At 37.9% G+C, this 13,150-nt stretch overlaps 2 protein-coding genes across 2 annotated transcripts; both read left to right on the forward strand.

The window, feature by feature from the left end:
* The first annotated feature begins 8,642 nt into the window (after nucleotides 1–8,642).
* LOC121383825 (tigger transposable element-derived protein 4-like) lies at nucleotides 8,643–9,521 on the forward strand. The gene is made up of 2 exons (XM_041513924.1): nucleotides 8,643–9,125; nucleotides 9,423–9,521. The coding sequence occupies exons 1-2, from the start codon at nucleotides 8,643–8,645 to the stop codon at nucleotides 9,519–9,521; spliced, it is 582 nt and encodes a 193-aa protein (XP_041369858.1).
* Nucleotides 9,522–9,562: 41 nt separating this feature from the next.
* LOC121383827 lies at nucleotides 9,563–10,758 on the forward strand. The gene is made up of 2 exons (XM_041513925.1): nucleotides 9,563–9,700; nucleotides 9,987–10,758. Exons 1-2 carry the CDS (start codon nucleotides 9,563–9,565, stop codon nucleotides 10,446–10,448), a joined length of 600 nt encoding a protein of 199 aa, XP_041369859.1. The 3' UTR covers nucleotides 10,449–10,758.
* Nucleotides 10,759–13,150: the final 2,392 nt, after the last annotated feature.

Below are 13,150 nucleotides of genomic sequence, written 5' to 3' on the forward strand. Positions count from 1 at the left end.
GGGATTGATTAGATGTGACGCTGACATTTTGTGTATGGGGCCGTAAAAAAAAAAAAAAAAAAAAAAGAGTAGCAGTTTGATGACAGCCTATCCTATCGCAATTTAAATTACACTGTTTTGTACAAACATGGTTAGATACGTTAATAATCTCTGAAAAAAACATTATCCACAGCAATTTGGCATTTAATGTTTTCTTTTGTTCGTAAAAAGGACGCGTCATGCACCGTTTAGGTTGCCTTTCCATTGGTGCGGTTTTACCTATACGGTTATTTCTGCCGCTTAGCGGTCAAAATCGAATGCGTTGATTTACATTGACGTTTTTCCATTGACACGGTGCTAGCCGTGCGGGAAAAAAAAGTCGATAATGTGTCGATTTTTATGCAGCCGTGCGGGTCGAACAAAGGGGAATCCATAAAATGACGTCATTTTGGGGGTATTATCTATGATTACCCATCTTCCGCACATGAATGTTTTAGTTAATTTAATTTAATTTAATTTTCAAGTTTTCGGAGTAGCCATTTTTAGCACTCTTCGTACAATCGGCGAACAAACGTTCACACATGAGCAAATTGAAATTTAAACTGACTTTTACTTTTTACGATGCGGTGAGTTGTTCGGTCCCTTTTACCCATTGCTGCCTGCGGATCTGTGATGGCAGTGAAATATAATCGGTTCTGTGTGACTGTTGTATGCAAGGGGCTAATAAATGTAGGCTGCTTAATATTAAAGGCGCTCAATCACAGATTTAGTGGGATTATTTCTCTAAATATGGATTATAAATGACAATTACATTAATTTGGAATACCACGCCTTGCTATTGTATCACCCAGAACATTTTAATTGAACCATGATTGAGGGAATCCCATGACAACCTGTAAGCAGCTGCATTTTAAAAAATTGGAACTCTTTTATTAGGAATCTGAAACGTACGACAAAACCGAGTATTGATGTGGCTATATATACGACAACCTTTGAATTGTATATACAGTACACGACCGCCGTAGAGACTTCAAAACAATTTAAAATATATTATTTCTTGACAACCCCCTCCCCCCCCCCCCCAAAAAAAAAAAAAAAAAAAAAAACCATACACACACACACACACACACAAACAAACAAACAAAACAAAACAAAACAAAAACGGCGAATACGCTGAAATAAAATAATAAATAGCTGGAATATAAACTCACGATTTGTTTATTATTATTATTATTTGGTTTATTTATTTGGTTTTTTGGGAGGGTTTTGGTGTTTTTACGGAGCTATCGTACACAGGACCACTGCGTGGCGCGTGTCCAGGAATTTTAAGCAGGGGATTGAGCAAGCGATTATTATTATTTGATTTTATTTTTTTTAATTTATTTTGGGGAAATGAGGGGGAGCGAGGGTTATTTTGTTGTTTAATTTGTTTGTTGTTTGTTTTTTGTTTGTTTGTTTGTTTTTGTTCTGGGGTTTTTACGGAGCTCCTTACACAGTACCACTGCAGACGCGTGTGCAGGGATTTTAACATGGGGGGGGGGGTCTACACGAAGGCGAGCGAAGTTTACAAAGCTATGAGACGGCCCCTGTAACTGCTGCACAAGGCGGAATCGCCCAGTGAGCGATCACGTGATCTACGTCTCGAACTAGATCGCCGAGCTTTGTAATTATGGCGACGGAGTGTCACGAAGCGTAGCTGAATGTGGGTGCTGTCGGATTTCTTTCTGTAGTATGTGTATTAGTGATTAATATGTGGATTTTTTTTTTATCAGTTAACTCGAAAAGTATCGATGTAAAGGTATTTGACGTCAAACATAGGATTGGTGTGGTATTAGAGCGGGAATCTTTGCCAACTTTTTGGTTGTCAGGAATTGCCAAAAAAATACATAGGTTGGTCTCTGACTGCAATGAGAGCGTATAACTGTCCAAATGTCTGTCTAGCTCTCTTACAGTCAGAGTACTCGGGCTAGGTGAGGGGTCGAGACATGTTCCACGAAAAATGTATCACAAAAAAAAATTGCTTGTACAAGGAAATGGGTATGTCCCTGCACAGACAAATAAACATTGTGGCACAATCATTGTTGCTTAATACACAACATAATGTCCTCTAACCGTACCGATCTGCGAAACTATCTAAACTGTTAGTACTGTTACCGAATCATAGTTATTAATTATGCTTATCTGTAACAATAATGGTACATTGACGGTTCGAAAACAGATAACACGTTTCCTTCCGACTGTTTCCAGTTACAAGTCCCCGCTGTTAGTTTGTGTACTGTCCGTAGTTGGTGTGTATTTATTTTCTTTTTCAGATAATCTCAGAAGCTGGTAATGTTATTTATTTATACGTATTCATTCATTCATATATAATAATAATAATAATTATTATTATTATAGTACTGCATGGGCAATATTACGCTATCCATATACGGTAGCAGGGTAAAATGAATATGGCGCCATACCCAAATTTTATTGCAGATTTAATTTTTTTAAGTTAACCTTGACAAAATTAATGACTTTATTATTACTGTGTGATTTTCATAACCCTAACCCCACACCTAACCCATATTATTTCTGGGGGATCCCCCCCCCCCCCCCCCCCCCAATACCCCCTATCGACTGCTGTTGCATTCAGCAAACACATTGTAAATATTTAATTTCATAGCGTCATACCCCAAAAAATTCTTTCCGGCAGAAACACTGGGTACGTGTCTATGGAAAACGTACACAAAAAGGATCCGCTAGATTCATATTAAACCCCCATTCCCCTGTTTGTACTTAAAGTAATGTCGGAAATAGAATAAAACTGATTTTCGTCGATTATGTCTTTATGTGTTATAGTCTGTTCCAATAAAGTGCTCAAATCACCTGTTTACTGACATCTTTCTTTTAATTTCAAGAGTAAACACCACCTTGTACATCAGTGAGAGCCAAAACAAGTAAATGCTAAATTATTACTAATATTTACATGTCAGTTTAATATGAAAGAAATAATCGATGAAAATCAGTTTTATTCTATTTCCGACACTACTTCAGTATGTATTCCTCTTGTTCCAAATGGTTCGGCAATATGGATCAATCAAATACTTATTTAATGCCTATATACATTTTTGCTGTGTTTATAGGCAGCCCTCGTTTGTGGAGGCCATATACACGGCCGTCGTATATATAGCCACTTCGTATATGAACACCGTCTAGTTCACAGTATTCTTTAAAGGGACATTCCTGAGTTTGCTGCAATTTTTAAGATGTTATCGACTAACAAAGACTTTTTGACGACTGTAATTACATATCAAATATATTTTTCTGCATAAAATATTAGTGGCTGTATATTAAACGTGTTTCTGATCGTTCTAATATTTGTACTAGGTTAAATTTCATCTTATTTCCTAAAAAAGGATGTTTTCGTACGTACGAAATTATTTGAAGACAAAATCCAGTTTGGGCTTCTTACAAATATTAAAACGACCAGAAACACATTGAATATATAGACCCTGATATTCTAAACAAGAAAATATATTTAATATGTAAGTTTAATCGTAGAAATATTTTATTAGTCCGAAACATCTTACAATGCAGCAAACTCGGGAATGTCCCTTTAAAAATGTAGTAATTCCTATTCCAAGCCATTTGTAATTACCCATGGGGTTATGGCATATTTTATACAATAATAAATTTGACAAACTGAAAAATTAATGCGATGTTTAGGTGTTTAGATTTTTCCGCGAACAACAAACGATAAATTTATCTGTACATGCAAAGGCCTAACTAGTCGAATCGTCGTCGTTTAAAATGCTTCTGTTGCTAAAATAAATTAATGTATAAGCTTATTATCATTCAGTACACGTTTATATATCTTTTTATAACTTATTTTCATTGTTTTATCTTTCGATTTACCCTACGTCGCATAGGACAGTCAAGCGTTCTCGTTACACGAGCATGGCAAATTGTTTTGACATTGCAGTTATTCGGGGGTTGCCCATCACGTGACTACAAAAATAATACGTCATACCTTTTCGCTCCAAATAGCCGTTATGTTTTCCAGAATTATGGACTGTTGACATAATTCAATTATTTTTACAAAATATCTGAAATTAGTGGGTTATGGTAGTTATGTAGATGGTTAATAAAGTACTTTTAGCGACAAATCAAATGTATATATTTTAAGATAATACTTTGTTAGGTCATTAATTAGGTCAACCATCCGTGACTGAACTGTAATGAACTGAACTTTATTTACACTCAGGCCGTAGTCTACGGCATATGAGGATATATATACATACAGCAGTCAATATAATTGTAACAAGATGGTGGGTGTACATAAATGTACATAAATACAATAAATAGGCCTACATATTAATAAATACAAAAAATACACAGAATATCAGCCAGAGGATTTGAAAGTATTCATAATTAGATTACAAAATATAGAAAGTTTTCTAAGGACACCAGCTTTCTTAGAATTGAATAATTTATAAAATTTATATATATTTGGTTTAGACTGACAGAAAGATGGTAAGTAACGCTTTCTTTCATTCTTAAAAAACAAACATGTAAATATCTGATGAAACTCATCTCCGATATCGTAATTATTACACAATGGACATATTCTATTTTGTAGTGGTACATTTTTCCATCTGCCCGTTTCAATTGGAAGATTATGGTTTGATAATCTGAAGCGTAATAATGGACACCAATGTTTTCTCTCTATAATTGTGATGTATGTCTCAAATTCAACAGTATTTTTAAATAATTTATAATTTGAAGCTTTGGATGAGTTATCAATATAAGTATACCATGATTGTAAGTATTGATCCGTAAGCTTTGTATTAATATACGTTGTTTTTACACCTACTTATAACTAACGCCTTGTATGAGCAATACTATTTGCCGCCAGCTGAAGTCTAAACTAAACAATAACTCAATCGCGGTTTATTTCCTTCTAGGCTACCTATGAAAATTGTCAGATTATTGTTTACAAAATTAACATCTATTATTATGTTAAAGAAATGTATAAATTGACGAATGTTTTCAATGTTAAAAATCTTGCCAGATTTTGCCACGTGACAACACAAACGCACATGGCGATCGACATTTAAAAGTTTATTGTCGTCAATAAAAACTTCTATTGTTTTTTGGAATATAGGCAAGTTTTGTTAATATTCTTCAAAATGACACCTATTGAAGATAGTTACAGCCATTTTAAGTATTAAACTATTCAATATTGATCTTCAAAATTGTACGATTAGCAGACAGTTCTACACGTGAAAACCGTACGAAGTGTTTCAATAATATAGTTTAAGCCTTCATTACGAGATGAGGCCTAAACAAATTTAATAATAATAATAATAATACTGATAAGGCATGAGTTTGAACCGTATCCCCCCCCCCCCCCCCCCCTACAATGGTTAGGGTAGTTTTAGGTATAGGGTTAGGATTAGTCTTTAGAGTCTTTGATATAGTGGGGTACTGGTCGAACTCTTTTCCCTTTCTCTTCTTTTTTTTTAAAGTTATGGGGCTACCAATTTGTACTGAGGACTACTAGATTTTATAACCTGGTAGCCCGGTGGGCTACCACTAAAAAAACTTAAGGTCAAGGCCTGAAGACATCGTCTTGTTATGAAAATACAGATATAATTTGTAGTAACATATGACGCTGATTATTTGTACTAGTATGTACTATGTTAATATAATTTTATGACTGGGTGAGTCCACTGAATTTACCAGTCATTTTTCAGTTTTATATACCAGTGGTATTTGCCCTTAGGATTGATCCCCGTCGTTGGGTTCATTTGGGCTAGTTCTTTCCAGCCAGTGTACCACAACTGGTCCGTGAAGTCGGCGAGTTTTCTCTTTCATCATTTGCGACGCCATATAACCCCCATTAGAATGTGCTGCTTTCGTCGTTAAATGAAATAGTTCTGTTTTCCTCATTCCCAGTCTGGAGCGCGATGCGGTGTTTGTTTCGCTTGTGCACGCTGCACGCTTCTCGTTTCGACAGTCTGCACCACCAGGTTGGATTCCTTTTAGCGATATCCCTTGCCTCAACGTCATTTCTCCGGCTGACTATGTTGACTTGTTTTTTTCGTGACTCGTATGACGGTCATTCTGCAGAACGCCACGGTTGTTCGCGTTTAGTCTCTACATGTCCGAGCCTGTCCTAGCAGCACTGGAAGATAGACCGCCCCACTCTTAACAAGAAATAGGAAGCGGGGTCTGCCCCTACTACTCTTTTCTAGACTACTTTGTTTTATTGTGATACCATCTCGTATCCTCCGGAGTCGGGCCCGTCCGCACTACTATACCAACCCATGACGACTGGACTATACCCTAGTCTGATTCTCTCTCTCGTTCGACGGATCCGGCTTCTCAAGATCTTTATTTCAGCACAGCACTACACGTTCAACGTCTATTGGCTGTCAATCTAGGGGTATTCCTGATGCAACCCACCTCGTCCTTACAAGCTGTGCACCCTAACGACCTTAACGAGGCCACTCACATGAATATATAGATCGGACTTTAAACTTTTAGGCCTTCGTTCAAAAGTTTATGTCGAAATTACTTTCTTTAAAAAAATATATATATTAAATAGTCCGATTCTCTCTTCTTTCTCTTATTTATTTTTGGACTGTCCTTCTAAAATGCTCCAAATTATATAAATATTCGACCGAGCAGTCAATTATTTTTATTTTTGGCTTGTAACTTTTTTTCTTTTCTTTTTTTAAATTCTATTAACTTGTTTACTAATTGCTATTTTTCAAATTCTGCCCATTTTCAACTCTACACCCACCACCATGCTCGAAACTCTAGTGGTATATGAGCATGTAAAATTATTCGCACTCGCACTCTTCTTTCCTTCAGTTAGGTCTCGCTTGGTTACCTCTGGACAGTGGAGTCACCAAAGGTAGATGCACAGGATATGAATACGAGTAAATTTAGATGGAAACTTTAGCTAACTGTACTCCCAGTTGTAATTTCCGCCAGCTGATTCCTTTGTTACAGAAACAGCGCTCGCTCGATGCGCAGTCGGTTTGGGATTGGTCCCCGTCGGTGGGCCCATTGGGCTATTTTTCGTCACAGCCAGTGCACCACGACTGGTATATCAAAGGCCGTGGTATGTGCTATCCTGTCTGTGGGATGGTGTATATAAACGATCCCTTGCTGCTAATCGGAAAGAGTTGCCCATGAAGTGGCGACAGCGGGTTTTCTCTCAATATCTGTGTGGTCCTTAACCATATGTCTGACGCCATATAACCGTAATTAAAATGTGTTGAGTGCGTCGTTAAATAAAGCATTTCTTTCTTTCTTTCCTTTGTCACAGCTAACTAGCCTGTCAGACAACATTCTGGTTTCCACAAAGTATAGTTATATTAGGTTACTAGCACGCCTGTGACGGAGACAGACATTTGAAAAGGTTTGTTTGAACGGTTATTGGGCTACGCCTTAAATGTCGACAGTACATGACAAATACTCTAGGGTGTATACTACCAAATCAAATCCCATAGGCCACAATAGTAACATATGTGGCTAAACCTCATACCTGCAGCGTATCAACCGAAATAAATACCACGGATATAAATACTACCACCCCTCACCTTTGAAGTGCATGAGGTGGTGGTATTATTTTCGTTACCGATTTGATCAGGACATTGTGTCGCCAAATACTTTGCGAAATAATGCCATATCTGCAGAAATGAAAGTTGCTTGTACTTTGCGGTACCTGGCAACAGGTAAAATGCAACTTTGCAATGCAGACGATTTTGGACTTTCTCAGCCAAGTATCAGCAGGATCATCACCGAAACGTTAAATGCCATGACGACACCAATTATCATTCAACGTTTTATAAACTTTCCTCTGAACCGTCATGATGTGCGACGAAATCAAGCTGCATTCATGCAAGTTGCAGGATTTCTAGGTGTTATTGGAGCGATAGACGGAACTCGCATCCGTATCCAGGCTCCACATACAGACGAGCCTGAGTTTGGAAGTCGTCTACAAACTATTGGATGTGGTTGCCAAATGGCCCGGTTCGACGCACGATGCACGGATTCTGGATGAGAGTGGATTAAACCAACTCTTTTACCGAAATCTCGTTCCTGGAGGATGCCATCTCCTAGACGACAGTGGTTACCCGGTTAAACCATGGCTGCTTATACCATACTTGAGACCTCAACCTGGTGCCCAGTCACGTTATAACAGGTATTACAAATACTAAATTTTTGATAATTCAAGGGTTAAACCACTATTAATTTATGAAGTATAACAAAAATTACCTGCTTTGTCTATCGATTTTATTTCTTCCCTAAATTCCTCCCAAGTAATAAAGAGCACTGTATACATTGCATTAAACTGGAGCGGGTCCAGGCGTTTATAAAAGGGAGATGCCAGTTTGAAGGCGAACTATAAAAACTTAATTAAGTTACTAACGGTGCAGACAATAAAACAGGTAATGAAGTGTCATACAGGTATTGTCAACAACTGTTTTAACATGCCGCTGCAATTCATGTAGTGTTTACTTATCTACTAAAAATAAATTAATCGGCACATGTAACAAAAAATATGCACCATTTATAAAAGCAGTGCAAAGTTTAGCATTACTAAACAGCCGATGGATCAAGGTATTATTCACAACCTCAAAGTTCATTACCGCAGGCTGGTAATTATGCGTCAACTGAAAGCCTATGATGAAAAACAAGACCCGAAGATAAGTGTGCTCGATGATTTACGCATGGTCAATCAGGCATGGGGAAATGTAACGCCGACCACAATTAAGAACTGTTTCCGACACGCAGAGTTTGCAAAACCCGATGGCCATCCAGAACCAGAGAGTAAAAATGACTCAGACGACAACATTCCATTAAGCAGACTGTATGTACCAATTGCCACTTACACCAGCTTGGACGACTATTTGGACACGTGTGAGACCGCGACCGATGACAGCATTATTGACACAATAATCAGTGCAAGAAACACAACACCTGATGATGACGATGATGATGCTAGTCATAACGACGACACCACTGCCCCTCCAAAACGACCTACTACGACGGAGACGTTATATGCACTTGATGTTGTGAGAAACAGGATTGAAACAACAGAAACAACCGACCATCTACTAGCCGGGTTAGCCCAGATCACAAGTCAGGTTATGACAGAGAACTTTCTTTGAGTATTGATATTAAAACAAACCATAATGTGTTCTTAATAAAATCATGATTTTGTGTTGAATAAATGTAACAAATAACATTATTTTAGTTTTATTTTGTTTTAATATGCTAGGTATTGTTAAACATTTAAAGGAATAACGTTTGCGACTCTCGTCCAACACAACCCGGTAATAACCGTAAAACTGATTACCTCTGCTTAGTCTACCCGAAACATACCTCTCCATAAAAATTAATATCCAACATCTAATTAAATATGTAATGTGTTGCATTTGCAGAGCACACAAGAGAACGAGAAGTGTGGTGGAACGTGGAATTGGGCAGATGAAGAGGCGATTCCATGTCCTCCATGGAGAAATCCGCTTAACACCTGCTAAGACAAGCAGGGTTTTTATGGCATGCGCAGTTCTACATCCAAATGCCACCAGGTGAGGCAGATGATAACAGTGATGTCGAGGAAGATGAGGGGAGGAAGAAACAAATGCTGCAAGAGCAGTCACTCCACAAGTACATGGACTGCGACATCGTCTTCAATTTACTAACATTCACTTTTAAGGTAAATAATCAATACATGCAGAAATAACATAAATTATTTCTTTAAACCAGCAAAACATTTCTTCTTCTTCTTTTTTTTTTAAATCTATGAATGCACCTCCTCCAGCACACACATTATATTAAAAAAAAAAAACATTATTTTCAGGATAACACATTTTTATTCTTCAGTTTTAATATTTTTAATTTTTAGTGAACAATATTCTTTTTGTAACTGTAAAACATCTATTTGTAACTGCTGGATTCTTCTCGTCATTACCCTATCCCCTGCATCGTCGTCTCTTCCACAGGGAACTGATTCCGACGTGACGGTTGCAGGTGCACGGTGGAACTCTGCATCGCCGTCTCTTCCACAGGGAACTGATTCCGACGTGACGGTTGCAGGTGCACGGTGGAACTCTGCATCGCCGTCTCTTCCACAGGGAACTGATTCCGACGTCGCGGTTGCCGGTGCACGGTGGAACTCTGCATCGTCGTCTCTTCCACAGGGAACTGATTCCGATGTGGCGGTTGCAGGTGCACGGTGGAACTCTGCATCGCCGTCTTTTCTACAGGGAACTGATTCCGATGTGGCGGTTGCAGGTGCACGGTGGAACTCTGCATCGTCGTCTCTTCCACAGGGAACTAATTCCGACGTGACGGTTGCAGGTGCACAGTGGAACTCTGCATCGCCGTCTCTTCCACAGGGAATTGATTCTGACGTGACGGTTGCCAGTGCATGGTGGAACTCTAAGGCTGCTGCAACACACTGAAACAGAGACAGATATTTTATATTATTCAAAATTATTTTAATAAAACTTGTCGTGTACGTATTTTCAAACTGTTTAGGTTATAGTTTTGTTTTCATTATTTCTTTTCTTAGTTCTGTGTAAACATTGCCGTTTCACTTTTAATTATAGTTTCTCTTAATGTTAGACCTAAGGTAGTACTAAACCAAATAACTTCCGACTGGCTCAAAGTTCGAGGGGCACCCAACTTTTGATAGAGAAGTGACCAGCCGAAAATGTTTGTAATGACGTGTTACGGCTTGTATGGAGGCGCATAAAGGCCACATAATATTAACATAAAACTGTAACGTCAGACATTGTTGGTTGATTGAATCATGTAGAGAATGAGCGAGATCGTCAAAATATTTGTCACTTTAAACATATTATTATTTTTTTAAGTATAAGCACAACTATAAATAATAAGGGGTACTGATATTTAAAAAAAAAAATAATAATAATAAAATAAAAGTAAACAAAGCACTGAAAAGATGATAATTGGAAAGAACACAAAAACTTACCTTCATCACCCCAGCCTGGACCATCCACCTCATTGAAAATAATTCAATTTCCCATGAGAAAAGTGAAGGGTCTGATTTGGAGGAATCAAAATGCTGTGGAATTTGTAAAGTTTTCTCTTCCGGCACACAGAGTGTGTAAATCTTGTGAGTGTCAAGTGGGTACAACGTGATAAAGGTGATCACTAGAAACGTTTCATATTCTCTAGCGATACCAAGGTTGTAAGGGCGGACAGCACGTTTCTGTGCCTTCGTTGCATGCATAATATACTCAGCAAGTTTCTACAGTGTTACTGTTCTGTATATTGAAGTTTATGATTTGTTCCAGTTTAAAATATCTTGCATTCCAGGATTTGTTCAGATTATTTGTAACGAGAATGTTTAAGTTATTGCTTTTAGGTACCTTTAACCATGATAATAGGACGTTAAAAGGACAAATTCTGGAGATATTCACACCAGGACTTGCTTGATGTTCACGCTCAATAATACAGTAACATTTATTAACATTTTGTCCATAACGGGCCTCCATACTAAACAATCACAACACCCGCGGTAACTGAGAGTTCCTTCCCTTTGCGTATGTACGTCACCGCATCAAAACTGGTACATGTTTCTTACTGAAAATTAATGACTTGGGTGGGATTTTTTTTATTTCACTATATGCATGAAAGCATGAATAACAAAACGGCCAAAAAAATCGTTAGTTTAGACAAATGTTTTTATTCAGAATCCCATTTTCCGATAAGCCACGCGGTAATAGGGCGTGCTACGCTACATGTGCTGTGTTTACCGCCATTTTCCACTTTCAATGGAAATGGTTCGTGACCTATGTGCCTATTTTTGGAATTACTTAGATCTATTTGTTGGCGTCACTGAACAGCATGAGTTCACCCTTATCGTTGTTGGGGAAAAAAAAAATAAAAAAAAATAAACCCACATGTGCATATGTGGGAAAATATATATGGATGAAAATAGGCCTATGTCTTTCAGTTTCAAGGAATTGTGCGTTTCATTGTTGGCTATTGCCAAATCAGTTTCGTAGGCCTGCTAATATAAGCACTTTCTGACGTCATTGGATGTTTTCCATTTATTGTTAATGATTTAGTTCTTAAAATAGAAGTTTCATACTTAGGCCTATTTAACCTTACTGATTGTGGCTGTATTTACTATGTATTTCCATAATCCTACTCCCTCCGCACCACCACCACCCCATCTGAGATCAATATTCTGGCGTCGTTGAGTGGAGCGAAACGTATCCGGGTCGATGTTGATTGAGGAAGAGCCTCGCTGTAATCCCGAGAAACAAAAGGTGACGTAACTCACGTACGCTGTCACCCTTGATTAAACACCACGTACATTGGCGTAGCGTGATCTGGACCTGGGGGATTCGAATATGAACCATGTGGACCTTTTTCTATTTTGTTTTTGCACCACCTGAAACTCCATATTTATAAACCTGTATGTTTTAGTTCTGAAAGCGGACCATTTGCTTCAGCGGGGGGGGTGGGGGGGGGTGTCGTCCGAATCCCCCGACCCCCCCCCCCCCCCCCCCAGCCTACGCCCCTGAGATAGCAGCAATCGTGGTAAAAAGGTAACAAAATGCCAAGCTGCTAACAGTGGTACAGGACGGTGTAAGCCAGAGCTCTCGATGTCGGTAGCCAAATTAGTCATTGGCTAATTTTTTAAAAAAAATGGCTAATAAAATTTGCAAGATGCTAAAATTTTGACTAAACTATTTTCTATCTTCTGATGTGAACAAACGGTTACATAATCTATCCGACATCTCAAACAATAATAATACCAAATATTCAGTTAGCGTAATAGCAATCTCGCGATGTGTAACGAAATGCGGTGTCATCCAGAATACAGCGTAATGATGTTTGCTTATTTTAATAATCACGGTTATTAATTTTAACGGCATGCATTTAGCATGTATTGGAAGCAAAGTCTGAAATATCTGTAGCTTGTTATTTTAACTTTGTAAAGTCTTTGAACCAAAATCATTTCGATTCCATCCAGAATTTGTATTACAATTTTTACGTGATACCGATTTTTACTCTAAATTTTAATTTTATATATCTGTGATATTTGTATTTTTGCACAGTTCTTTACACTGTGTTTTAATTTAACTGTTGAATTTTTATATTGATGTTAATCATCAAATTTGTTTTG

This window comes from Gigantopelta aegis, chromosome 10, assembly GCF_016097555.1.
Source record: "Gigantopelta aegis isolate Gae_Host chromosome 10, Gae_host_genome, whole genome shotgun sequence".
In the NCBI taxonomy this organism is placed as follows: domain Eukaryota; kingdom Metazoa; phylum Mollusca; class Gastropoda; order Neomphalida; family Peltospiridae; genus Gigantopelta; species Gigantopelta aegis.